Source organism: Cantharellus anzutake, assembly GCF_015039405.1.
Source record: "Cantharellus anzutake strain C23 chromosome Unknown EI90scaffold_127, whole genome shotgun sequence".
In the NCBI taxonomy this organism is placed as follows: Eukaryota; Fungi; Basidiomycota; class Agaricomycetes; order Cantharellales; family Hydnaceae; genus Cantharellus; species Cantharellus anzutake.
In genome coordinates this window covers 187961-210254 of record NW_024067077.1, presented here as the reverse complement: position 1 = coordinate 210254, position 22294 = coordinate 187961, and the positions used below count along the sequence as shown (strand labels likewise).

Sequence of the window (22294 nt, the reverse complement as noted above, 5' to 3'; positions counted from 1 at the left end):
TCGCGGCCGGTGCGAATCCTTAGTTGAAGACGGTTAGCCGCGGCCAGCTATCTTGAGCTTTGAGACCAAGCCCACCCATGACCGTCTATGTATGGCAGTCGCTTGAGCGGGGAGGTATAGCTTTGCAAGACGTGGAGGAATCTCCCTGGGAGTCGGGAATCAAAAGTACTTCAATCAGCATGTCCGATTCGTGCCCGAGTTTTATCGTGCGTACGTGCTCAAGATCGATGAGCATCACGATGACGCGAAAATGTGGTGTGAAAAACCTGGGCAGCCTTCGAAAAAAGAACGGCGTAACCATAAACCCATGAAAGAGGCGCTGTAATGACCCCCCCACGGGGAGCCACGGCATGTTATTAAAATAAGTTTGTAAGAGATATCACAAGACATGGCCACGCATCCATCATAACAATCCACTTCACAAGGTCTTAGTCTTCGACAAAACACTACCCGCCATCTCAGCTTCGTGTTCAGCAAGTTGACCTTCCCTCTCTGTCTCCTCCAACAGTCGCTTCTCCACCTCAGCCCTATTTTGACCAGCCTTGGCAGCAGCAGCGACACGAGCTTTATAAGCGCGGTACTTGTTGTCTGTGCCAAAGATGTAGTCGAGGTAACGGAAGGACGTGGAGTAGTTCTGTATACAAGTAAGAAGAATCAGTCACCCATAAACATACTGAGGCTTTGCAAAGTTATGTCATACATTGGTGAAAGCCATGTGATGGAAATCATGATGTTCAGCCCCAGACCACAGAGGGAATATGTTACGCAACGACCAAGGGAAATCTAAAGGATGATTAAAATCCCACTCGGATTGAATCAAGAAAGTCATTCCGACTCACCATATCCTGAGTGAGCGTCAACAGCTTGGTGCAAACGCAAGAAGACCCAGATGTAGACCGTAATGATATGCAAATCCCGTGTAAGGTAGCAGAAAAGCAGCGGTCCACCGACGGTGCCCATTCCAAGGATCAGAATCTCAAGGGGATGGGCATACTCGGCCGCGAGACCGAAAGGAGCGCTATATCTATGGTGTAATTTGTGGATATGTCGGTAGAGGGGGCCATAGTGAAGAGCTTGGTGCGCTAGACGTCAAAAGATGTACATTTCAGAATAATCCAAAACAAAACTTCCTGAATAAGTCGACTTACAGAAGTAGTGCCAAGCGTCTTCCAAAATGAAAAAGAGGAGGACTTGTGGTGCAATTGTCTTCCAGGGAGGTAGTGGCACCTGCCATGTTTCCATGCCTAATGACTCTGCTAGCGGGTGGAAGAACCAAATCTATATATGCGCATCAGAAAGATGTTAATCGTTGACAAGGAGGTGGAGACAAGTTACCTGAGGGAGTTCAATTGTAAAATGCGTCAACAATACCAACTTTGTGCACTCCCATTGTTCCTTTGGCGTTGGGATTTTGTTCTACGGACCAAGTGTAAATTAGACGACACCCAATCCCGCCATAAACACATTGCTTACTGGTTGGAGCTTCCACTTGCGGAAATACGGGATAGCATCAATGACCATCCACGGTAAACAACGACCAAAATAAACCAACTATTGACCCAGGCCACAAGAGTGAGCAATCCACCCCCGGGCCATAAATGCATGTAATTATATCCAACCTCGTGCATCAAAAAACTCATGATTCCCGTGGCAAGGACTGGGTTGCCAATCCACAAGTACCAAGCAGCCCATTTCGACTCCAACCAACTCAGCTTGCTGAAATCAGTGCCAGCCTGGGCGTATAAAACATCGGAAGTGATATGATTCGTAACGTTGAACATGATTGGATCCCAAGAGAGCGAGGAAGAGTGAAAAAAGGTGAAATCCACGAGTAGCGGTAAAACCAAACAAATACCAGAAAGCGCGTCGTTCGATGTCAAAATTCAAAATAGGCTCGTATTCCTCGGCACTTCCCGAGTAGACACTGAGAGAAGGGATGACACGGACAATTAGCGGTGTCGTTCCCGCTATAGCGTTTCTTATACCAACATCGTTGGTTCCCCATGCTGCTGCAGATTTCGAAAGCGTATCAGCGCCCAACGCTCAAACCGATGCACGGCTGAATCCTGCGAAACTGTAGGAAACGCCAGAGATGAGTGCCACCGTCCATTTAATCTGCTTCATGTTGCAGGCCTTAAATTTGGTCCAGCCTTGAGTGGGAACACTTCGATAAGGGCTAAGATGTGTTCAAAGCTACGCGTTGATCACGCGCATAGAGGAGGGTTCACCCCCTCCAATCTTACATCCTCAAACCACTTAACTGAAAAGCCGAGTGAATCCAATAACCCACTCCCTTCATCGAAGGGAGTTGCTTCCACACAGGGTCACCAGAACCCTGCTTCTTAACCCTGCTTCTTACTCTAGTAATAAGACGACTTTGACAACCACGGAACCCACCGCGGGTTCGTCTGCTTCAAAGGGGCTCTCACAAGCCCCTTACTCCAACGACAACCGGTAATACTTTAACTCAACAACGACCTTCGAAGGATTCGAAAGGGAAACCCTCTTTGCTACAAATGGGCAAGATTGGGTACTCTTACGAGTGCCTGAACCACCCGAACCGGGCAAAGACCATTTCCCTGGGCGTTAATGATGGAGCGCCTGAGCCCATTCCCGCGCCTAACAACTGGAATGAAGATGAAGAGCCATCTGGGTTCACCATCTATCGCTATCCCTGTCGACCAAGAAATCGATCGGGAATGAAAAGATCAGCGAAGCACCTGCATGTTTTATCAATTTCGGTTTTCGGAATAAATATACGGAAATAAAAACAATGCAGATAGATAATTCGTGGTGGGCATTCTTGATCACCTTCGCCAATCGTTCCATATCGACCATACCGGCTGCCGGTTACTCTACAGGCCACCGCCTTCCAGAATGTACCCAATCGCGGCGTGCGCGTTGCCACCCGTAGCTAATAATGCCCGAATATTCTGTTGCGCGTTGGTAAAACCCATACCAGTTAATTGCTGAAAACGAGTCGTTAGTACAGGAACAAAAAAAATAACTTTTTGGGCGCACCTGGAGCTGCACTTGGATCAGAAAAAAATTAAGAGGTCGAACGAAGCTAAGGTAGACACACCTGGAATCGTTCCTCCACTGGACAAGTATCACCCGGCGCACTTGGCGTACTCCCTGCATTAGAGGATCCGCCAACCACCGCACCACCTCCTCCGAGCGACTGCCCCATCTTCCGACCACTGGAGCCTCTAGGTGGCTCCTCTTTTGGATCAGATGATTCCTTCTGGTGATGCTGTTAGCACGCACCATACGTGAAAGCCGTAACAATCTTCACTTACCAACAATTTCGTCTCAAGTAACCTTTTTTGTTCCCTGTTTACCAACCTGCAGATAAAGGTGTGAACTTCGGGGTGCTAGTAAAGGACGGAGAGTGTACCTCGTCTGACAGACTGATGTTATTCCCCCCAGAAAGCGCAGACGTAGTGGCATCATACAGATGGACACTCAGATCCTGGAACCCGTCAACCGGCCCAGAGCCGGGCTCAGATGCATTGGGCACGCGAGACACATCCATCGATAGCAAATCAGACGGCTGGGATGTCAAATCAAGAGCGAGATCATTGAGATCGATGCCTCCCTGTTTCTCTGACGTCGAGGATATCAAGGCGATCATAATGGAGAAGGCCACGTCTTCGACTCGTTCGATCTTCCTGAGGGCTAGATTGCGTTCCAATGCAACGACTTTCAACTCCTCTCTGCGCCTCGTGCGCCTCAGAAGGTCATAAGCATTGTCCCAAGAGAACAGGAAGGTGGAAAGGAAGGGCCACGCTGCCCGTCACGCAGTGGAAACCCGAAATAAGTGCGAGGGTGGCGAACTTTTCAAGGATCTCCACATGTATCTGGGCCTAGCTTCTGAGACGATTTGCTGATTGGATAGTTTACGAACTTTGGATAGGACAAGACCAGATGTTTTCACGGAAGAGATGGTTGAGACAAGATGATAAGCTGCTACCCCCACTGTGAAGGTAAAATTGGGGTTGGTTCGTCGTTGCTACGCATTTATGTAAATTGAATGGAAAAACAACGTGTAGAAGTGACCCACTTTGTGTGCAAGCATCGACATCTCCTTGTGTCAAAAGAAGCCCCGAGGATCAAACCATTCAACCTACATAAGCGCGCGAACTATATATAGTATCCTATCCGATACGGGTCGTTGCGGCTACAGCTATATACTGCAGACCCGTCCATCTTACGATTGGGGTGGCGACTCTCTCCCGCTAGTAGACCTGAATGCGACCCCCAGCACGTTCCCTGACAATGAAAATGTGAGATTTGATTCTAAAAACGGCCAGACGGTGTGGATTATTATGTCATAGAGGATTATGTAACAATTGTATGAAATATTACGTAAGAATAGTGGGCGACATGCTGCATCCACCAGTTGTCTTTGAGAGCGAAATCTACGGCAGATTACACACGCGCACGAAAAAAATAAATAAGTTCTGTATGAGGATAACTCGTTTTTCAAAGTTCAGTGTTGCTTATCGATGGTTTTTTTTTTCCCATGCAAAGCTCCCCCCACTTTGGGAAGCACTGGCCGAGCTCACTATTTGGTTAACCAGAGTTACATTGCGCATTTATTTCGTTTGATATATTGTTACAACCGCGCAAATGATGACTTGTGACCGGGAACATTGTTACAAAATTTATCCGAGAAGCAACTTTGAAAAAACATCTGTGCAGGCATAATTTGTGGAAAAGCCATTCGTCATGAGCTCTTTGGACACCCCTTCGCTATAATAAGCAAAAAACAGGTCATCGGCCACCGCAGAAAGGCATTCACTGGAGCAGACCTTCACTCCTTCAATTCGGGAGTATCAGCATAGAGCTGAGATATGAGCCCTTCGGGATACCTCGCCTCCGGACCCAAATGCGCTTCAACATTCTTGATACTATCCCTCAACTCCTTCAACTCCGCCTCGCTAAGCTTTATATGAATAGAATCCCAATTCTCCTCGACATAGTTCAATTGTTTACTTCCGGGGATCGGAATGATGTCGTTGCCCTGTGCAAGTAACCAAGCGATACTGATTTGGGCCGGAGTCGTTCCAGGGCGAGATTCTGTGATACGTTTGAAGACTTCAACAAGGGCTAGGACGTGTCGAAAGTTTTCTCGGCTGTAACGAGGGATGTGTCGACGGAAATCCTCTGGAGGGAAGTCATCCGGAGATTTGTAACGCCCGGTGATGAGGCCTCGGCCGGTAGGAGAATATGCGACAATCCTATTTGGAAAAAAAAACACAAAGGTGTTAGAGCGTTTGGCCTTGAAGTGGAAGTAACGCAGCCCCTACGCAATTCCAAGTTCCCTAGCAGTATCGATGATGCCTCCAGGTTGTTCGGGTTCGAGAGCGAAAGGTGAGTACCTGGTTCGGGATTATGAGTGAGAGATATAAGTAAGTCCAATAACGAATACCAACTCGACTTGGATTGCAGCAATAGGGTGAACCTTGTATGCGCGCCTGATAGTCTTCGGAGATGCCTCGGACAGACCAAGCCACTTCACCTTGCCCTCACTTGAATGAAGCAAATGAGCAAACACGTGGTGATGAGTACAGAAAGAAATGAGACGTACGCGACGAGTTCCGCCATCGCGCCCACGGTTAACTCGATAGGCGTCTTGGGATCGGGTCGGTGCTGGTAAAGAAGATCAATGTGATCCGTTTGGAGACTGGAAATCCGGCGGTAAGAAGGATCAGTGTTCATGAGGGAAAAGACTAGTACGAGATAGACGGACCGCTTCAAGGAAGCTGCAGCTGCTTGTTTGACATACTCAGGGTCCCCACGAAGAGTCAATTGTGAATCTTTATCCTTGAAGAATGAAAACTTGGTAGCAAGAAAGATATCATTCCGTTTTCCCGTGCCTTCAGATAAGTGAGAAAAGTGGAACTGATTGTCAATAAGGAGCGGGTTAAAAGGAACTCACGTTTAAACCACTTTCCGATCAGGTCTTCTGCGTCTCCCTGCCATGGTCCAAATGCATCCATACATGAGCAAACCCAATACGGAGCGAGAAGAAAGAGCATACATAGATGTCGGCAGTGTCCCAATTCCTGCAACCAATTTCATAAAGGCGATCGAGAACCTAATGAGAAAAAAAAAGGATTCTCATAATGTTTCTCTAACATTACTCTGTATTTATGCCTCACCTTGAAACGCTCCTCATCGTCAGCGGCCTCACCATAGGCCATGCCACCTATACCCATGGTGCCATATCCAATGGCTGGGGTGCAAAAGCAAGTTTGACGTCAAATCCGAGACGGCATATCATATATGCTCGGTTACTTGCCTGAAATCTCGACGTCCTTGATCTTTCGTGTGAGGATGGACATTGAAAGTGCTACTCGATCGTGGTCTTGTTGTAAAACTCAGAGCTTCTAGAAGGATGTGAGGACGGGTGAAGACCTTTTGAGTACGGACGTACATGAAGTAGACCGTCAAAGAGAGGGCAGAGGCTGAGGGGACTCATGATCAGAGGATATCGTTCTTATAGGCAATGTGACGTCAGAACGTTTCATGCCGACGGGGTTAGGACTTGCGTCAGTGCAGGATAATGGAAAAATAACATATTAATAACTTGGTGGAGGATAAGACATAGAGCCGGTTCGAGTGGAGGAACTGACGCAACAAACGGCTTCTACTCCAATTAATAGCTTCAGGGACTGGACGCGCATGCCATCGCCGCTGGAATTTTAAATTCTTGGGCCTGGCCCCGTTCGTGCACGGACCGGCAGATACCGAACGGCGGCCTGAGACTTAACCTTCGAACTACTAATCTGATTTAGTAATCTCCCTTACCTTTGGCGTCAATCTTGTGAGATCGGCATCTCCCATCGTAGTGATCCAAAATATGTTGTGCTCTTTGGTTATGTCTATATCACTCTGATCCCTCGGATGCGTGCTCTGATGTATATTGTGTATCTGTTATGTTTTTGATGTGTCCCCGCCCATGATCAATGTGTGAAAAATAACCCATTCTTTCTAGGAAACTACTATGTATATACTTCCACTTGATTTTACCTGCTTCCTATCTAAACACTCAGAGTCTAGACCTTCGGATATCTATGGAAAGCTATTGCCTTTACGCCCTGTCCTTAGGATCAAATCCGCCACGGGGTATTATACAACCAGAAAATATGTCTACTACTGGTGATTCAAGGGATTCCAATGGAGGCATGAGAAGACTCGGAGAGGATGGTATTCCGACGAGTTGCAGCGGAGTTCCCAACATTCCACCTGAATGAGCGGCAGGAATGGATCGAATCCCCTGAAAGGCCGTGTTTGGCCCGGCTGGGGGGCGGACATCTGTTGGGCACTGCCCGGCCGCGGGGAGACGTGGTGTTCCGCCAACTCGATGATTGCTGCACAAGTTGCTTGAGGCAGGGGAATCGAAGAACGAGATGTACGGGAGAGTTTCCCCAACCCGATCGGCTGAACGAAGTTGTATTGGGCTCTCGATTTCGTGGTGCCCAGTGAAGTCAGTGTAAGACCTGGTAGGTAAGATGCGACACCGAATACATTGGGGTCTCTCCATGTCGGCATCTTGTTGGGCCACACCCACACTGCTGTTGAGAGAGCGAGTTGCACGCGGCCACGTAAGCGCAACTTCGTCGTCGACCAATTTGCGAATTCCCATCCAAGGCTCGGTTGCACTGTTGGCTGGATAATTTGGGGCAAATCCCGACTCGACATGAATCATCGGGACGTACAGGTACATTTGAAAGCCTACGATGACAATGCCGTATAGCACACTTGGACAATATCTTTTTTGATAGGCATCAATCATGTACCGATAGAGTTGATCCACCGCTTTCTTGGTGTCCTCCTTCCTATCTTTAGCTCACTCTTCACCTCTGTCACCAAGCAGGTGAGGGAATCCGAGTCTTTGATCGTAATGTCAAGTCGCAGCAGTTCGCGTTGATCCCGCTTCCCATTTTCCGGGGATACAGCATTCACAATGGCATGGACAGGGCCATAAAGTATTGTCTTGTTGGCAGGCCTCCCGATGCCGAAAGACCCAGAATTTGTCTCTCCAGACATCTGCATGCAAGGCGACCTTGGTCCGCAGCGGGTAATCGAATCTGAAATATTTGTGCTGGCTATTAAGAGCTGATGAGCGCTGTGCTTGGGACGACATAGAAGACAGGGAAGATGGCAGCAAGAAATATTACAGGGGCTAGATTTCGAACATGAAGTGCCCGTATTAAAAGCCCGGGCTTATCAAATCAGAAGCATATCATACGGGAGAGATGTTTTCTTTCATGTAGCATGCGGTAGCCTTCATAAGCTGACCGTGTAGTATTGCCGGCATTATGGACGGTTCTCTTCTTTCACGTATAACATGTTGATAATGGCCAGGCTGGTATAAGTACACCACGGAAATGGAGTATTTGAGGTTGAAGGAATGACGACCAATGCAAAAGCCCTCGTCCTCTCGATCTAAACAAGGTCCGTTGCGTCAAACTGGCAGCAAACCATGGCCTTCGAAGACGCCACAGGTGATCGCAATATGGTTACGTCGGCACTTGCCCTCCCCGTGCGGCAATTGACGAGAGACCAACAACACAGTTGGCCTTTCCGCATCATATTTACGCAGTCACAGAAGCTAGAGTCCTACTTAGGCTGATTCATTTCTAGGGTCGGCGTTAGGGGTTTGACTCGTCATGATCAAGGAGGGTTGGAACTCACCCGAAGGGTCCAGTGCGTGCATCCAGATCCTGGAACACACTCCCCTTGGATATTGTCCACGAAACTGTTCACTACCTCATCCCACGTCACTTGTATCAGCTTGTATCCTGGGGGTGATGGCTACACATCTTTCTGTCAATTTGTGACGAGTTACATCCAGAAACGTGCCGCTTTGGCAGCTCTTGCTCTCGTTTCCTGTAATTGGGTCGACCCTGTGATGCGTAGCCCCTATCGTAAAATCGCAATATTCATCTGCACCGAAGCATCCGTGTATTCTCTCCGCGAATCACTCAAGTCCCATGGGAACCTCGTTCGAACCATCATTCTCGACTCCCAAACCCGTCATTTGAAGGACCGACCATCTCTCATTGACAAGTTCCCCGATCAGCTGACTCGGTTCAATCAGAGGGCTATCCTGATAAGCGAAATTATTGCATCATGTTCGTACTTGATGGGCTTGGAGAGTTCGATGATGCCTTTGCCGAACTCGCCCAGTTCAATGACAATTTTGAAACTGTCGTCGCTCCCTCCATAAAACATTTTACGTGGACGAGTGGGTGTTCACACGGGCTGCGCTGTGCTCTCCAGCACCTTTCTCGGACATTAGAAACCTTGATTATTTATGAATGGGATCCAATCACTCCTGTGTTCGCATTCCGCCGGCTTCTCACTCCCATCTTGCGGCTCCCTTCTCTTCCACGACTTTCCGAAATCCGTCTTGAATTGCTCCATATGCTCGAGCTTCTTAAAAGTACAGAATGTCTCGGGGAAGATGAGAATGTTACTTCCCGTTTACCTGTGCTAGAAGTGCAGCGGCCATACTGGTTAACGCCCAAGGTTTTCCTATGGATGATACAAACGACAAAAGCATTTTCCAATCTCAGGATGCTGATTCCCACCTGTCGTCCGGTCGGCTCAGACCAGTTCCATATCACCAAAACATGGGAGTGGTATGACTATTCTGAACTCCCTTGTGCACTTTTCCAAAGCTCCCCACATTTAGAAGAGCTCTCGCTCCTCAGTCCAATTCCACTCTCTTCATTCTCCAACCACCTGAAACACTTCGCATATTGCGCACCCTGATTTGGTGCAGTTATTTTGGGCCGCATGAATTCATGCGCTTCCTGAACTCCCCATTGAGTCGAAATTTGAAGCTTATCGAGCTTCCGCATATCTCGAGGTCGGCGATGACCGAGTGGAAAGTTGAGATGGAAACTGTGTTGCAAGTTGGAAGTCATCTTGGGAAAGATACCATCATCCCCACCGAAATTTATCCCGAGCCCGAATTTAGACAACCTGGTGCAATAATAGCCAGAATCGTGCGCTACAGTCGCTCTGTATGTATTCCCGCAGTGGACAAAGCAATTCAGAAACCTCGCGGAGAGCTGAATGTCGTCTTGGAACAGATATCGTTATACTAATATACCCTCTCTAACTTGTCCCGCGCCATGGCCAGACAACCCTGGGGCGACAATAAAATGAGGGGAAGTGCCCGGGTTAGCATTTTGGTCCCGTGTACCATTGGGCGCCCCATACGAATGCCTCGCACTGGGAATGATGATCGGACTCGAAAACACCCTCTGGACCTTACCCTACCGCTTATTACGCTATCAGCAGTCATCTTGCTTTGCCGTTCGCTGAGACCAGCCCAGCCTTGTCCCTGTTTCTCCTCGTTCTCGCCTTCCCTCATGATCGCCCCTGTGTCTCTCGTTTCATTCGATTCGTTGGGCTCGAGGGCTTGGACAAGTGCATTTCCTCAAAGTACAGCCCCCACCACGCCGGAACACAGACCCATTCATATCCCATGGCTCTCTGTGCTCCTGTTCCTCTCCGCACCTTAATCCATTCGAGGTGCGCACGAACAAGAAGCGGGCATTCTCGATGTCGGGGGTCACTGGGATACGGGCCCCTTCCATCCTCGGCACCCCCAACGCGATTCTCGTCTCACCTGACTCGCACTGTTTGCGCCATCTGATCCAGGTGGGTATGATTGCCACCACCGGTATGATATTGCCAGTTTAATTTTAACTGCGGGCCTTTTCAAATAAATCTTGAGGCCATGTCCGCGATCCTAGCCCGCAGTATCACACAATGATGACACGCAAAAGTTCAGGTACTGGCGGTGCAGAGAACCACTGTGGCCACTAAATGATGCATGTTGTCGTCCGTATTGTGACACTGAGCTAGATGTGGAACACAGTGTACGTGTCTATCATTCACTCTCTGTATGTAAAGGCCCAACTAAACACGGTCCCTGCTTGGGTCCTCTAAACAACAATACAAGAGAGAACAGAACGCCCGTGGACATCAGTGCCTTTGGTCCCACTCTATAAAGAGATGATCATGCTACGAGCTCATGTGCTTGTTGGATCTACAAGCAATCGTGTTCAGCAATAGTGTGATGGCAAGAACCCCCTTGCTACGTACGACGCGACCTATCTTCCGCCGAAATTGGGGTGAGTTGGTTGGGCATCACTTCCCCTGCTCTGATCAATCCCACTTGTAACAGTTGAAGGGGTGGGCGTATCGGGGCTATTATTGTCGACATTTCGCTCGGATGCGCGAAAGTGCCGCGAGCGTTGCAAAGCAATGTTGGGAGCCGGAAAGTTACGTGGTTGACTGCTGGTTGAAGGTGCATGTGAAGCCGGGATAGAGTACCGGTCCGTCATGGTGCACCGGCCAATTGGTTCAGGTGTTCTAGGCACATTAGCAGCATAGCTTGGGTTCCAGCCAGCGCCACCTCGAGGAACTTGACCTTCTTCAGGTTCGCCTTGACCTGCAGTGCCAGAGGACTGATCCTGGTCTCTCACAAGGATACCGATTGCGCCAACATTATTAGTTATCTGCAGCTGCCTCCTTTGTGTTGAGAAGCGATGGAGTGGTGATTCAGGTGATTCCAATGGAGGCAAGAGAAGACTCGGAGAGGATGGCGTTCCGATGGGTCGCGGCACAGAGCCTGAGGGAACCCCCGGAGTGAGTGGCATTCCACCTGAGTGAGTGGCAGGCATGGATTGAATTCCGTGGAAAGGCCGTGATTGGCCTGGCTGGGGGGTGGACATCTGTTGGGCACTGCTGGGGAGACGTGGTGTCCCGCCGACTTGATGATCGCTGCTCAAGTTGCTTGAGGCAGGGGAATTGAAGAATGGAATGTACGAAAGTGTTTCCCCAACCCGATCCGCTGAACGGAGTTGTATTGGGCTCTCGATTTCGTGGTGCCCAGTAGAATCGGTGTTTGCAGGGCTAAGGCCTGGTAGGTAAGATGCGGTACCGAATACACTGGGGTCCTTGGGTTCAGGCATTGGAGGGAATCTCAATGCCACGACATCTTCAAAGAGACCACCCATCGTATCTCGGGGTCTCTCCATGTCAGTATCTTGTTGGGCCACACCCACACTGCTGTTGAGAGAGCGAGTTGCACGCGGCCACGTAAGTGCCTTCTCACGCACTTCATCGTCAACCAAGTTGCGAATGTCTGTCCAAAGCCCGGCTGCACTGTTGTCTAGAAAATTTGGGGAAAATCCCGACTCGACATGAATCATCGGTGCACCTATGCCCCTCATCTGGTACAGGTACATTCGAAAGCCTACGATGGCAATGCCGTATAGTATATTCGGACAACGTCTCTTTTGATAGGCATCGATCATGTACCGATAGAGTTGATCCACCGCTTTCCTTGTGTCCTCCTTCCTATCTTTAGCAGAAAGTGGCTTATTCTTCACCTCTATCACCAAACAGGTGAGGGAATCCGAGTCTTGATCGAAAAGTTCTGTATCAGTTACTACAGTAATGTCAGGTCGCAGCAGTTCGCGTTGATCCCGCTTCCCATCTTCTAGCGTGTACTGCTGCATAGGCCTGTATAAACTGTTTTCCGGGAATACAGCATTCACAATGGCATTGACAGGGCCATAGAGTATCGTCTCGTTGGCAGGTCTCCCGATGCCGAAATACCTAGAATGCTGTTTCCTTTGTCTCTCCAGGACACCCGCAAGGCGACCTTGGTCCATAGCGGGCAATCGAGTCTGAAATACTTGAGTTGGGCTATTGAGAAATGATGAGGGCCGTGCTTGGGACGACATCGCAGATAGGGAAGATGGCAGCAAGAAATGTTGCAGGGGTTGGGTTTCGATCATGAAGTGCCCGTATGTACCTCACTCAAAAGCCTGGGCTCATGTTCGATCATCAAATAGAAGCAAATCATACGGAAGAGATATCGTCGTTCATGGAGTAGCATGGGGCAGCTTTCAGAAGCTGCCTCTGTAGTATTGCCGGTATTTTGGACGGCTCCCTTCTTTCATGCAAAATCATGTATAAATAGAAGACATTAATAATGGCCAGAGTATTTGAGGTTGAGGAATACACAGAAACCATCAGGCTGGAAGAATGATAACCAATGAAACGGCCCGTCCTCTCGATCTAAACAAGGGCTGTTGCGTCAAACTGGCAGCAAACCATGCCCGTTGAAGATGCCATGGGCGATCGAAGTCACAACGGAACACAATAGCGTTACGTCGGCACTTGCCCTTCCTTACGGCAATTGACGACAGACCAGTTGGCCCTGGAGTACTTGGCCTGATCCGGTTCCAAGTGTCGGCGTTAGGGGTTTGACTCGTCATGATCAAGGAGCTGCGACGAGGATTGGAACATCCCACCCACGCGAAGGGGTCAGTGCGTCCATCCAGATCCTGGAACACACTCCCTTCGGATATTATACACGAAATTGTTCACTACCTCATCCCGTGTCACCTGTATCCTGGGGATGATGGCTACTCACCTTCCCCCAAATTTGTGACGAGTTACATCCAGAAACGTGCCACTTTGGCATCTCTCGCTCTCGTCTCCTGTAATTGGGTCGACCCTGTGATGCGTGGCCTCTATCGTAAAATCGCAATATTCATCTGCACCGAAGCATCCGTATATTCTCTCCGCGAATCACTCAAGCTCCATGGGAGCCTCGTTCGAACCATCATTCTCGACTCTCGAATTCGTCATTTGAAGGACCGACCATCTCTCATTGACCAGTTTCCCGATCAGCTGGCCCGGTTCAATCAGAGGGCTATACTGGTAAACGAAATTATCGCATCATGTTCGCACCTGGTGGGCTTGGAGAGTTTTGGTTGGTACCATGATGCCTTTGCCGAACTCGCCCAGTTCAATGACAACTTTGAGATTGTTGTCGCTCCTTCAACTTCCATGAAACATTTTACGTGGACGAGTGGGTGTTACTCACACGGGCTGCGCTGTGCTCTCCAGCACCTTTCTCGGACATTAGAAACCTTGATTATTTATGAATGGGATCCAATCACTCGTATGTCCATATTCGGCCGGCCTTTCACTCCCATCTCGCGCCTCCCTTCTCTTCCACGACTTTCAGAAATTCGTCTTAAGAAAACGTCGGGCCCCAAATTGCCCCATATACTTGAGCTTCTTAAAAATACAGAATGTCTCGGGGAAGATGAGAGTGTCACTTCCCGTTTACGTGTGCTAGAAGTGCAGCGGCCAGACTGGTTAACGCCCAAGGATTTTCTATGGATGATACAAACGACAAAAGCATTTTCCAATCTCAGGACGCTGATAATCACTTGTCGTCCGGTCGGCTCAGACCAATTCTATATCACCAAAACATGGGAGTGGCATGATTATTCCGAACTCCCTTGTGCACTTTTCCAAAGCTCCCCACATTTAGAAGAGCTCTCGCTCCTCAGTCCAATTCCACTCTCTTCATTCTCCAAACCGCCTGAAACACTTCGCATATTGCGCACCCTGATTTGGCGGAGTTATTTTGGCCCGCACGAATTCATGCGCTTTTTGAACTGTCCATCGAGTCGAAATCTGACGCTTATCGAACTACAGCATACCTCGAGGACGGCGATGGCGAAGTGGCAAGTTGAGATGGAAACTGTGTTGCAAGTTGGACATCGTCTTGGGAAAGATATCATCATCCCGACCGAAATTTATCCCGAGCCCCAATTTAGACAACCTGGTGCAATAATAGCCAGAATCACGCGGTACAGTCGCTCTGTATGTATTCCCGCAGTGGACAAATCCATCCAGAAACCTCGCAGAGGGCTGAACGTCGTTTTGGAACAGGTGTCGTTATACTAATTTACCCTCTAACTCGTCCCGCGCCATGGCCAGACAACCTACAGTGACAATAAAATACCAAATTTGGGAGAAAGTGCCCGGATTAACATTTGATACCACGTACCGTGGGGCGCCCCGAACGAGTGTTACGCACTAGAGCATGATCGAACTCGGAGACATCATCTTGGCCCTATCCTGTCGCTTATTACGCTATCATCAGCCATCTCGCTTTGCCCTTCGCTGAGACCCAGCCCGCCTTGTTCCTTTTCCTCCTCGTTCTCACCTTCCCTCCCGCTCACACCTGTGCCTCTCATGTCATCCGACCCGTGGTACAAGCGCCCATTCAGCTCCCCGCCACGCCGGAACACAGATCCACGTCTCCCCTTTCCCTGTCTCATGGCTTTCTGTGCTGCTTCTGTTCCCCCCTCTTGATATACTTCACATCTCTTCCCTCATGGTATTTGGGGATATGGGAGGAGAAATGTCTTTCTTCATTTGTCGAGGCATTAACCGCCCACTCGTTCGAAGAGTTTATAAATTGAAGGACAAGATTTATTTGGATATAACAATTCCTCGACGACCCTCAAACTGACGCCTCACGTCCATCTTTCCAAAGATGCCTGAGACTTGTGCAGGCCATACATGCACAGCAACTCGTCGTTCTAGCTCTGCGAAAGCGCACAGCCATGCAGCTCCCCGCGCCCCATGGTCGAGCCGGCAACCACTTTTTCTGTGCGATTACATATAAATCATCGTCGCGACCATCTCGTGAAAAAAACGCTCTATCGCCACCCATCTGACTTCAGAGAGATCGGGTCTAGTCCTGTAGATGATCACTCAGAAGATAATGACCGTTGAATCTCTGCTCAGAAAATGGCCATTCAGATGGCCGCGCATAAATAGTCCTGCCTAAATTGGCGTAGTTACACTAGAAGTAGATTATCGAAACTAGCCTTGGTGCCACGCAGCTCGTTCGATTCACAGTCACAGACTCAGATCAACGGTGCTTATGTTTTTCGGTGGAACAGTTCTCCGGTTTACTGACATTCTTTGTTCCACTACGGGAAGGAATTCCTCACGACATTCAAGCCTATATGAAGTACACCATTAATCAGCCAGGGATAGGAGTCATGTCATTGCCTTGGGGAAACAACGAGGCGAGGTTACTCTGTGGGAGTAACTGCGCATGCAGTCTTCAGCAGGGAAGTCAGGGATCGAGATATAAATATGCGACCCCGAGTCACCTAAACGCATGATGCCGTCCAAATCGGAAGAGAGATTGTAGCCAAAGCTATGGGGCATGGTGGCAAGCAAGTGCCAGATGAACGGGCGCACCTGTCCAAAGCGGTGTGGGTGGTTGAGCAATATGGTCCTACTTCGTCCAAGTTTGGGGTGCTTTATAGGTTTAGATTCATGTTCTTTTCGAGGATCTCTCTATCTTCACTTGTACTTATTTACAGATATGACCGATCTCACCGGGAATCTAAGGCGAGTAGGTAGGTATTGGGAAGAGGGTTGGTAGGTCGTTGACATTGATACTTGAGCACGAAGGGCAGCAGAAGTGGGTCAATACACATACCTGTCACGACCAATTCGACATCGCAGAACGATGAATCTGCTCGACGTGAGCACCGAATTCCAGAGTGAAACAAGAGATGCATTCTGGAGATACAATTCAGGGGCACAGTTCGAGCGATCGGAGCCGTCGCACTCTGCCTAAGTTATAAAGTCGCTACAAAATAGTGGGAATAACTTCATGAGGATATGAATACAATAGATGTTCTGAGTGTGAACAAGACAGCGGCCGGACAGGAGAGAACGGCAACTTGGAAACAGCCAATCGGAAGCGGGGGACGCCAAAACAAATCTTAACTTGGTGGAGGAATCTGCAGCAATAAACAGAGCAGGATCAAATGCGCCCAGCCGGTGGGACCATCGTTGGTTTGAGTCTCATCTCGCAAGTTCGTGAAACTTGCACCTGTGTTCCTTGAGATTTGAAATCGACGCTTTGATTCTAGATAAAACCTGCCCTCTCGCTGGCGATTCTTCCTTCCTCCTTACTATGACCAACAACACTTCGCATAGGGTATGGTTTCCATTCGCCAGTTCTATCTCTTTGACAAACGCTGTATCAACCTGACTGAAGGGCACGTATCCCAGTTGCAATTAACAGCACCACCATGTCAACTACCAATCCAACCCCCTTTGGCTTTTTGAGCACAGAAAACCTGTGAGTCAGTTGTATCCCCCCGTCTTTACACATTATGCCAATAGTTCTGTCCACGACTTTTAGGCATACTTACGAACTAAAACCATATGTTTTGAATGTCATGCGTTCGATACTCCTTGTTTCGTACGCTACAGGATGTCTGGTTTTGTTGATCGTCGCCAACGCACTTATTTGCGGTTATCTTATGCTTCTGAGATTTCGGCAAGCACTTGACAAATGGTCGATCGTCTTATTGTTTCTCTATCGAGACCCCATGGTGATTTGGAGGCGTCTTTCCAGGTGGATGAATACCTGGCGCGGCCGTCATCAAGAATCACCCATGGCCCATAGGGGTTCCCAATCATGGACTGCTTGGAATCTCTTTCAAGTCAGGACAGTGTTGCGATCACCCGAAGGCAAACCCTATACGTTGGAGTGCCCTATATGTTTCGAAGAAATGGACACAGAGCGGGCCCCAACGACTGGCGCACCATGCGGCCATGTTCTTTGTCAAGTGTGTCGGGCTCAGATCGTAAAGTATGCTCGAAATGGACCAACCTGCCACGCTTGCCGTATGCCTTATGATAGTCCGGAAACGTCGGGCTAACCTGAGCCCTTACACCGATGTATTAGCATACTCAGGTGGCCTGACTGCGTCACCCGAACTCATTCTTCGCTGTTCGTCGCATGTAAAGTAAATCTAATAAGGAGCTAGAATTGATGAAACCTTTTTCTATGTGGCAGTGAAAGTCTCGGCAAGGTGCAAGGTGCAGGAGGCAGAATCCAGTGTGGTTAACGCATAAGCCCGAAGACGAGGTCCGAGACTGGGAGAACCACCAAGTTTAAGTGCATGGTGCATCAGCAGTGCTTATGTGTCGAGACAAAAAGAAATGTCGACGCGAGTCTGGAGGAAATTGATCCGTTAGGAGAGAGGAAACGGTGTTGAGGTCTCGGATGCGATAGTCCTCTTGGGTATTACTTGCAAGAATTGTGCAATAACAACCAAGACTCAACAGCCTGATAAAGTAGATCGTCGTAGTCAAAAAGGCAAAGCAGCCCGGAAAAACGACCACAGGGATGCGTGCAGCCAGCAAGGCACAAGGGATGGCTGCACCAGTGTATGAAAGCGGCGTTCGCCGAGGGCTGGCATTCAGAATGCCGCGCGGGTAGTAACTGTTCTGTCATACCTGATTATCTCTGCGGACTTTAAGGTTCCGTCAATTAGAATGATAAGAGAAAGCTCGCTTCACATCCAAAATGTTGCCAATGACCTATCTGTTTGTTTGAAGTGGTGCACCCCCCCGGACTAAATGCTGGCAATCCGGCCTCGACTAAACGCAACACTGCATTCCGACCGGACTAATTGCAGCGGCTCATACTGTATGCGCTATGGAATTCTGGAAACCTTGATGTCCTGGCTATATAGGCTGAGTCTTCCTACTCCGGCTCGGAACGTTGGGATCATCGAGCCGATTTGTCGAATTGACCTGATTGCTCAAGTGCCCTACACCTCTCTCGAGTCATTCCCGTTACCTTTTCCATCCAGCATATTAAACGTCTGTGCCGATCTCTGTCGCCAATTGTAGTATCAAGTCCAGCTCCAATGTCATCAGCGTACTGTTGGACCGTAATCGATGGTAGATCAATCAGAGCCACATTGCGCGCCTTCGGCCGAGGATGGATTTCTATCTAACGCTGTCAACGTTTGAATCCTGTCCACAAACTGAGAGTCAGCAGCGTCTTCTTGTGGGTCGCGCCTCGAAGTAGGTATTGTGTCTACTTACCTCTTCAGCTGACGTTGTGCGAAATGTACAAGTAACGCGAACCTTGATTTCCTCGGGCACACCACTGCGTAACGATACACGCTGAAATGCGTTGGGCGTTGGGATGCACGAAATCTTGGGTCGAGACTTGACGTTATCAATCCAAATACTAAACGATGATACCTTGTATGTTTTCGCCGCTCTTGCCAATTTCCCCCATCCAACATCACATCTTTGGGTTCATGAATGTCGCTCACCTTGACTGTACATGAGAGACCTACAGGCCAGATATCGCATGCGCGCTCCTGCTCTGCTGCTGATCTTAAAAATAGTACCGCAGCGTCACTGGTGTAGGGGGAAAATCAATCGAGTGAAGACGTTTTGACGAGGTGAATGGTGCTTGTTCTCGCGCAACCCATTTATTTCGTGGACTTGGAATGCCCAGTCCTGATCTTCTGGATGTCCATGTGGCAGAAGCAACCCCTCCCAGGGTTCGTGCAAATAATTCCATTCAAGCGGCATGCCGCACGCCACACGCCACACGCCAGCCCAGGATCGTGTGAGCAGCGCCGGCTGGTGTGGCAGAAAAGAAATTGCGTGATGAGATTCGAAGGTTGTCGACCTAGCTTAGCTCGCCGAAGGATGCTTGACGGGAGTCGCTTCAGCACATAGCATTTGCATCCGAGGCAACACTTTGCTCACCGTGTTCGTCTTGAGGATCCCTTGTTACTGACTTCCCTTTCCCCTACAATATTCCTCTCGATGACGATGACGGCGGCCCAGTGAGTCACACGCGTTCAAATACGATGATCGACCGTGTCTGATGTGTGGACATTAGCATCGCTCTTTGCATTGTGGGGCTCGCTATCCTCACTTGTGTCTCCGGTACCCCAGCGGCACTTCTGTGGACCATCATATCATCCCCAAACCACCGTCCCGCTCTGCGGGGTTACCTCATTTTTGCTATTTTATTCATGCTACTGCATGTGGTACAAATTGGTGAGTTCCATGACCAGGATCACACCAATTGATATACATTCATTCCCACATAGTTAGTGGGGAGCTTCTCATAACCAAACATCTCTGGACCTGTCAGTATGCTATTGCACCAGAATATTGAGGCTTCGGTCATTACCTCGACCTATGTTCCAGACAATTCGGTCAACGAAATGGCTGCAACGACACTCCGAAGTTGCACTCTGTTAGCCTCTGCTCCAACAATCAGCGGATTTCACTGTCAGTAGTATAATTCTGGCCATTGACTATGTTCCCACTCTGATTGTGTTTGCCTTCAGTATTCCTAAGCTTCAGGCAAGGTCTCCATTTCGTCATCCACTCTAGAGTCTAATGCTGTAGACGGTCAGAGCCTTACGGTCAATCTGTACATGCTTCAGCTGCCGCCGATTGACGCACCCAGTTGTCTTATTTTGTTTGGTGGTCACAATTTTTCTCTGTGCAGCTGAGTCCGGTGGGCGCTATTGTGTCTCACACGTTTCCTTCGCTTAACACCTTCAACAGCACTGTCTATTTATGGAGTAATTTTAGCGGAGCAAGGGCCGTAAGTTCTTGCTGCTTTACTCATCGTGACGACCTCATACTACAGTTTCTGTTCCCCCCGTCAGTTCACACGATCAACGACGAAACCGTATAATGGCGACGGCCATGTTCACAGGCACCGTCTGCCTGCTCATGAATTTCGCCATCACTTTCTTCCTTCTCTGGCATGTAGAACAACGGCGAATTCTTAGCAGAGGGCTGCGACAACCATCTTCTGATGATATGTTCAAGCAAACATTATTCAAATGGAGGCAGCGTTGTGTACGTAAAGGCCACTTGTCAAACGCCACACTATATTAAATAACTCTCAAGATTCTTGCTTTCCTCTTCGTTCTCCCTGTACAACTCCCAAGAGGATTTCTCCTCCTCTTTTGGGTGAGACATAATCTGACAAGAGCTCGCGGACCGGCTCATCTCCATCCTTTACCACTACATAGCCCAATCCACTTGTCATGGATTTGATGTCGGTTTTGTCCGGACCGGTTAGTTTTCCTTTATGTTCGACATTAATACATGCAGAAATCTGATGTTGTCTGTGCAGGTACACTATTTATCATTTCTGATATTGGTCCTCCGCATTACACCACGGGGAAGTTCCGACGAGGGCATAGCCCTTAGTCCTATATCTCCACAAAGTGGAGATGTGGATGCTCCCCATAATGATTCTCCCGGTCATGGCGGGTCCAGCGTACGTTTTCTACTTGATGACTTCCACTGGAGGGCCGACGACTGACTCGGACGTCCAGAATGGGGGGATTCTTGTATTAGGATCTCCACTTGAAAATCGGTTCGGTAAGCGTAGTGTCACAAAAACCCCGCACTCCCACATCGTCTCATCACTCCGTTCATCTCGCCGCCAGACTTCCGAACCAACCAATAACAAAGAGCAGGCAGGAACACCAGTGCATGCGCAGCCGGTGATGGCTCGAACCGGCTCCTCGAGCCCCAGTTGGCACGGAGTAGAGCAGCGGACCAATGAGCCACTCCAAGTTCGTCAAGGGGGTATAGCGCGCTGCAATCTTCTTGCATATTTATACCGTGGAAGGGGGATCATCCATCAAATATGGTCCCCATAAACTTCCCACTGCGCCGTTTTCGCGGCATACATTTGTTTATCCACTCCCATTTTCTCGTACTCTCACGCATGAAACTAATATTCAGTTCTCATCCGCTTAATTCCTGTTGCGAAACGCCTTGTTCAACTGCTGAGCATCCCTAAGAGCAGGTGTGAAACCCAGGACCCGAAACTACCACGCACCGCGCACCCGCGGATTCTCCTATTGATCCACCAGGTTATTTAAGAGTCGCTGGCGTCCTTGCAAGTACGGCCCGCGCGACGGGGAAAATTCACCAACAGTCCGCCTCATCAAGGGATTTAGTCACCGCACAATCACAGCAAGCCAGAGTTGACACGGGGCGAATTGATTGCGATCAGCGCCTCATCCCGATCGTTGGAAGTAAATATAAATTCGATGCACAGGAATCATGTGAAGGTATCACACCAATTAACGGTTTCGAAAAGTGAGACTCTGAGTGGCCCAGTTCCTCTTTAGGCTATCCCCACGCAGCAGAGATGTCAGCCCTATGGACTTGAACCCAATGCGCTTGCGCCGTCTGCCTCGTACCCATTGCTCCAGATAGCTTCAAGTCCTTCCTTGCTTGAAGAAGAGTGTTTTCTCGAAACGCGGGCGAGATTAACCTCCGTGACCTCCGCCGTAAGGATGGTTCCTGCCGACCACATACGCCCATGGTTGCTGCTCACTCTACATCACGCGGGTCCAGGGGAATAATAAGGCGTTTGCGGTTTACGTTTCCCTATTGGCGAGCACATTTCAACCCATATTCGTCGCGCTCGCTGGCGGAAACAGCATGCTCTTGGAATCCCACAAACTTGCCTTAACTGTCGATACCTTGACTGACAGTCTGTCTGCTAACCACTGATTGTCGATCGACCAGGAGTGCACCTTCCACAGAAGAT

The 22294-nt window shown here is 49.1% G+C and overlaps 11 protein-coding genes across 11 annotated transcripts; 6 read left to right on the top strand and 5 right to left on the bottom strand.

Annotated features, from left to right (window-relative positions):
* Window positions 1–278: 278 nt before the first annotated feature.
* On the bottom strand, window positions 279–1781 carry EI90DRAFT_3282575 (putative ERG25-C-4 methyl sterol oxidase; the record flags this gene model as incomplete). The annotated part of the gene is made up of 7 exons (XM_039066906.1): window positions 279–634; window positions 701–783; window positions 840–1082; window positions 1149–1278; window positions 1336–1416; window positions 1474–1551; window positions 1620–1781. The coding sequence occupies 7 exons, from the start codon at window positions 1779–1781 to the stop codon at window positions 419–421; spliced, it is 993 nt and encodes a 330-aa protein (XP_038908987.1). The 3' UTR covers window positions 279–418.
* A 1074-nt stretch (window positions 1782–2855) lies between these two features.
* Window positions 2856–4323, bottom strand: EI90DRAFT_3173302 (uncharacterized protein; the record flags this gene model as incomplete). The annotated part of the gene is made up of 6 exons (XM_039066331.1): window positions 4064–4323; window positions 3838–4012; window positions 3398–3789; window positions 3300–3374; window positions 3083–3253; window positions 2856–2969 (listed from the first exon to the last, which is right to left on the bottom strand). Exons 1-6 carry the CDS (start codon window positions 4082–4084, stop codon window positions 2856–2858), a joined length of 948 nt encoding a protein of 315 aa, XP_038908986.1. The 5' UTR covers window positions 4085–4323.
* A 302-nt stretch (window positions 4324–4625) lies between these two features.
* EI90DRAFT_3087485 (Aldo/keto reductase) lies at window positions 4626–6742 on the bottom strand. Its single transcript, XM_039062236.1, has 10 exons — window positions 6443–6742; window positions 6308–6395; window positions 6168–6241; window positions 6047–6103; window positions 5945–5981; window positions 5756–5882; window positions 5594–5689; window positions 5439–5534; window positions 5313–5384; window positions 4626–5243 (listed from the first exon to the last, which is right to left on the bottom strand). The coding sequence occupies exons 2-10, from the start codon at window positions 6348–6350 to the stop codon at window positions 4817–4819; spliced, it is 1029 nt and encodes a 342-aa protein (XP_038908985.1). The 5' UTR covers window positions 6351–6395; window positions 6443–6742; the 3' UTR covers window positions 4626–4816.
* A 29-nt stretch (window positions 6743–6771) lies between these two features.
* Window positions 6772–8301, bottom strand: EI90DRAFT_3087483 (uncharacterized protein). Its single transcript, XM_039062235.1, has one exon. The coding sequence runs from the start codon at window positions 7802–7804 to the stop codon at window positions 7100–7102; it is 705 nt and encodes a 234-aa protein (XP_038908984.1). The 5' UTR covers window positions 7805–8301; the 3' UTR covers window positions 6772–7099.
* Window positions 8302–9144: 843 nt separating this feature from the next.
* On the top strand, window positions 9145–10095 carry EI90DRAFT_3021758 (uncharacterized protein; the record flags this gene model as incomplete). The annotated part of the gene is made up of 3 exons (XM_039057703.1): window positions 9145–9656; window positions 9800–10025; window positions 10060–10095. The coding sequence occupies 3 exons, from the start codon at window positions 9145–9147 to the stop codon at window positions 10093–10095; spliced, it is 774 nt and encodes a 257-aa protein (XP_038908983.1).
* A 946-nt stretch (window positions 10096–11041) lies between these two features.
* Window positions 11042–13043, bottom strand: EI90DRAFT_3087468 (uncharacterized protein). The gene is made up of 4 exons (XM_039062234.1): window positions 12781–13043; window positions 12200–12744; window positions 11214–12151; window positions 11042–11145 (listed from the first exon to the last, which is right to left on the bottom strand). Exons 1-4 carry the CDS (start codon window positions 12834–12836, stop codon window positions 11053–11055), a joined length of 1632 nt encoding a protein of 543 aa, XP_038908982.1. The 5' UTR covers window positions 12837–13043; the 3' UTR covers window positions 11042–11052.
* A 442-nt stretch (window positions 13044–13485) lies between these two features.
* Window positions 13486–14893, top strand: EI90DRAFT_3087463 (uncharacterized protein). Its single transcript, XM_039062233.1, has 2 exons — window positions 13486–14716; window positions 14741–14893. Exons 1-2 carry the CDS (start codon window positions 13567–13569, stop codon window positions 14806–14808), a joined length of 1218 nt encoding a protein of 405 aa, XP_038908981.1. The 5' UTR covers window positions 13486–13566; the 3' UTR covers window positions 14809–14893.
* Window positions 14894–16657: 1764 nt separating this feature from the next.
* EI90DRAFT_299800 (uncharacterized protein) lies at window positions 16658–17721 on the top strand. Its single transcript, XM_039056250.1, has 3 exons — window positions 16658–16748; window positions 16806–17284; window positions 17348–17721. Exons 2-3 carry the CDS (start codon window positions 17052–17054, stop codon window positions 17601–17603), a joined length of 489 nt encoding a protein of 162 aa, XP_038908980.1. The 5' UTR covers window positions 16658–16748; window positions 16806–17051; the 3' UTR covers window positions 17604–17721.
* Window positions 17722–19379: 1658 nt separating this feature from the next.
* EI90DRAFT_3087442 (uncharacterized protein) lies at window positions 19380–20799 on the top strand. The gene is made up of 9 exons (XM_039062232.1): window positions 19380–19541; window positions 19598–19758; window positions 19812–19850; window positions 19912–19995; window positions 20055–20070; window positions 20124–20227; window positions 20278–20577; window positions 20629–20691; window positions 20754–20799. The coding sequence occupies exons 1-7, from the start codon at window positions 19522–19524 to the stop codon at window positions 20319–20321; spliced, it is 468 nt and encodes a 155-aa protein (XP_038908979.1). The 5' UTR covers window positions 19380–19521; the 3' UTR covers window positions 20322–20577; window positions 20629–20691; window positions 20754–20799.
* EI90DRAFT_3087439 (uncharacterized protein) lies at window positions 19943–20920 on the top strand (the record flags this gene model as incomplete). Its single annotated transcript, XM_039062231.1, has 5 exons — window positions 19943–19995; window positions 20055–20070; window positions 20124–20227; window positions 20365–20577; window positions 20629–20920. Coding segments are annotated over 2 exons (363 nt in total), but the record flags the coding sequence as incomplete, so codon positions are not given.
* Window positions 20858–21315, top strand: EI90DRAFT_3087430 (uncharacterized protein; the record flags this gene model as incomplete). The annotated part of the gene is made up of 1 exon (XM_039062230.1): window positions 20858–21315. A coding segment is annotated over exon 1 (280 nt), but the record flags the coding sequence as incomplete, so codon positions are not given.
* Between the last annotated feature and the right edge of the window lie 979 nt (window positions 21316–22294).

Bases quoted from the DNA above. Each gene is read 5' to 3' on its own strand.
- EI90DRAFT_3087485 (XM_039062236.1), bottom strand. From the start codon at position 6,350: ATGTCCATCCTCACACGAAAGATCAAGGACGTCGAGATTTCAG. The intron at 5,690-5,755 runs GTCCGTCTATCT...CCGGATTTCCAG, and splicing joins GCTGCAGCTTCCTTGAAGCG to TCTCCAAACGGATCACATTG. The intron at 5,535-5,593 runs GTACGTCTCATT...GCTTCATTCAAG, and splicing joins GCGATGGCGGAACTCGTCGC to TGAGGGCAAGGTGAAGTGGC.
- EI90DRAFT_3087483 (XM_039062235.1), bottom strand. From the start codon at position 7,804: ATGATTGATGCCTATCAAAAAAGATATTGTCCAAGTGTGCTATACGGC.
- EI90DRAFT_3087468 (XM_039062234.1), bottom strand. From the start codon at position 12,836: ATGATCGAAACCCAACCCCTGCAACATTTCTTGCTGCCATCTTCCCTA. The intron at 12,745-12,780 runs GTCGTCCCAAGC...ATTTCTCAATAG, and splicing joins CCATCTTCCCTATCTGCGAT to CCCAACTCAAGTATTTCAGA. The intron at 11,146-11,213 runs GTTACAAGTGGG...TTTCGGCGGAAG, and splicing joins ATACGCCCACCCCTTCAACT to ATAGGTCGCGTCGTACGTAG.
- EI90DRAFT_3087463 (XM_039062233.1), top strand. From the start codon at position 13,567: ATGCGTGGCCTCTATCGTAAAATCGCAATATTCATCTGCACCGAAGCA. The intron at 14,717-14,740 runs GTCGCTCTGTAT...GTATTCCCGCAG, and splicing joins AGCCAGAATCACGCGGTACA to TGGACAAATCCATCCAGAAA.
- EI90DRAFT_299800 (XM_039056250.1), top strand. From the start codon at position 17,052: ATGCCAATAGTTCTGTCCACGACTTTTAGGCATACTTACGAACTAAAA. The intron at 17,285-17,347 runs GCGTCTTTCCAG...CATGGCCCATAG, and splicing joins GACCCCATGGTGATTTGGAG to GGGTTCCCAATCATGGACTG.
- EI90DRAFT_3087442 (XM_039062232.1), top strand. From the start codon at position 19,522: ATGACGATGACGGCGGCCCA. The intron at 19,542-19,597 runs GTGAGTCACACG...TGTGGACATTAG, and splicing joins ATGACGATGACGGCGGCCCA to CATCGCTCTTTGCATTGTGG. The intron at 19,759-19,811 runs GTGAGTTCCATG...ATTCCCACATAG, and splicing joins ACTGCATGTGGTACAAATTG to TTAGTGGGGAGCTTCTCATA.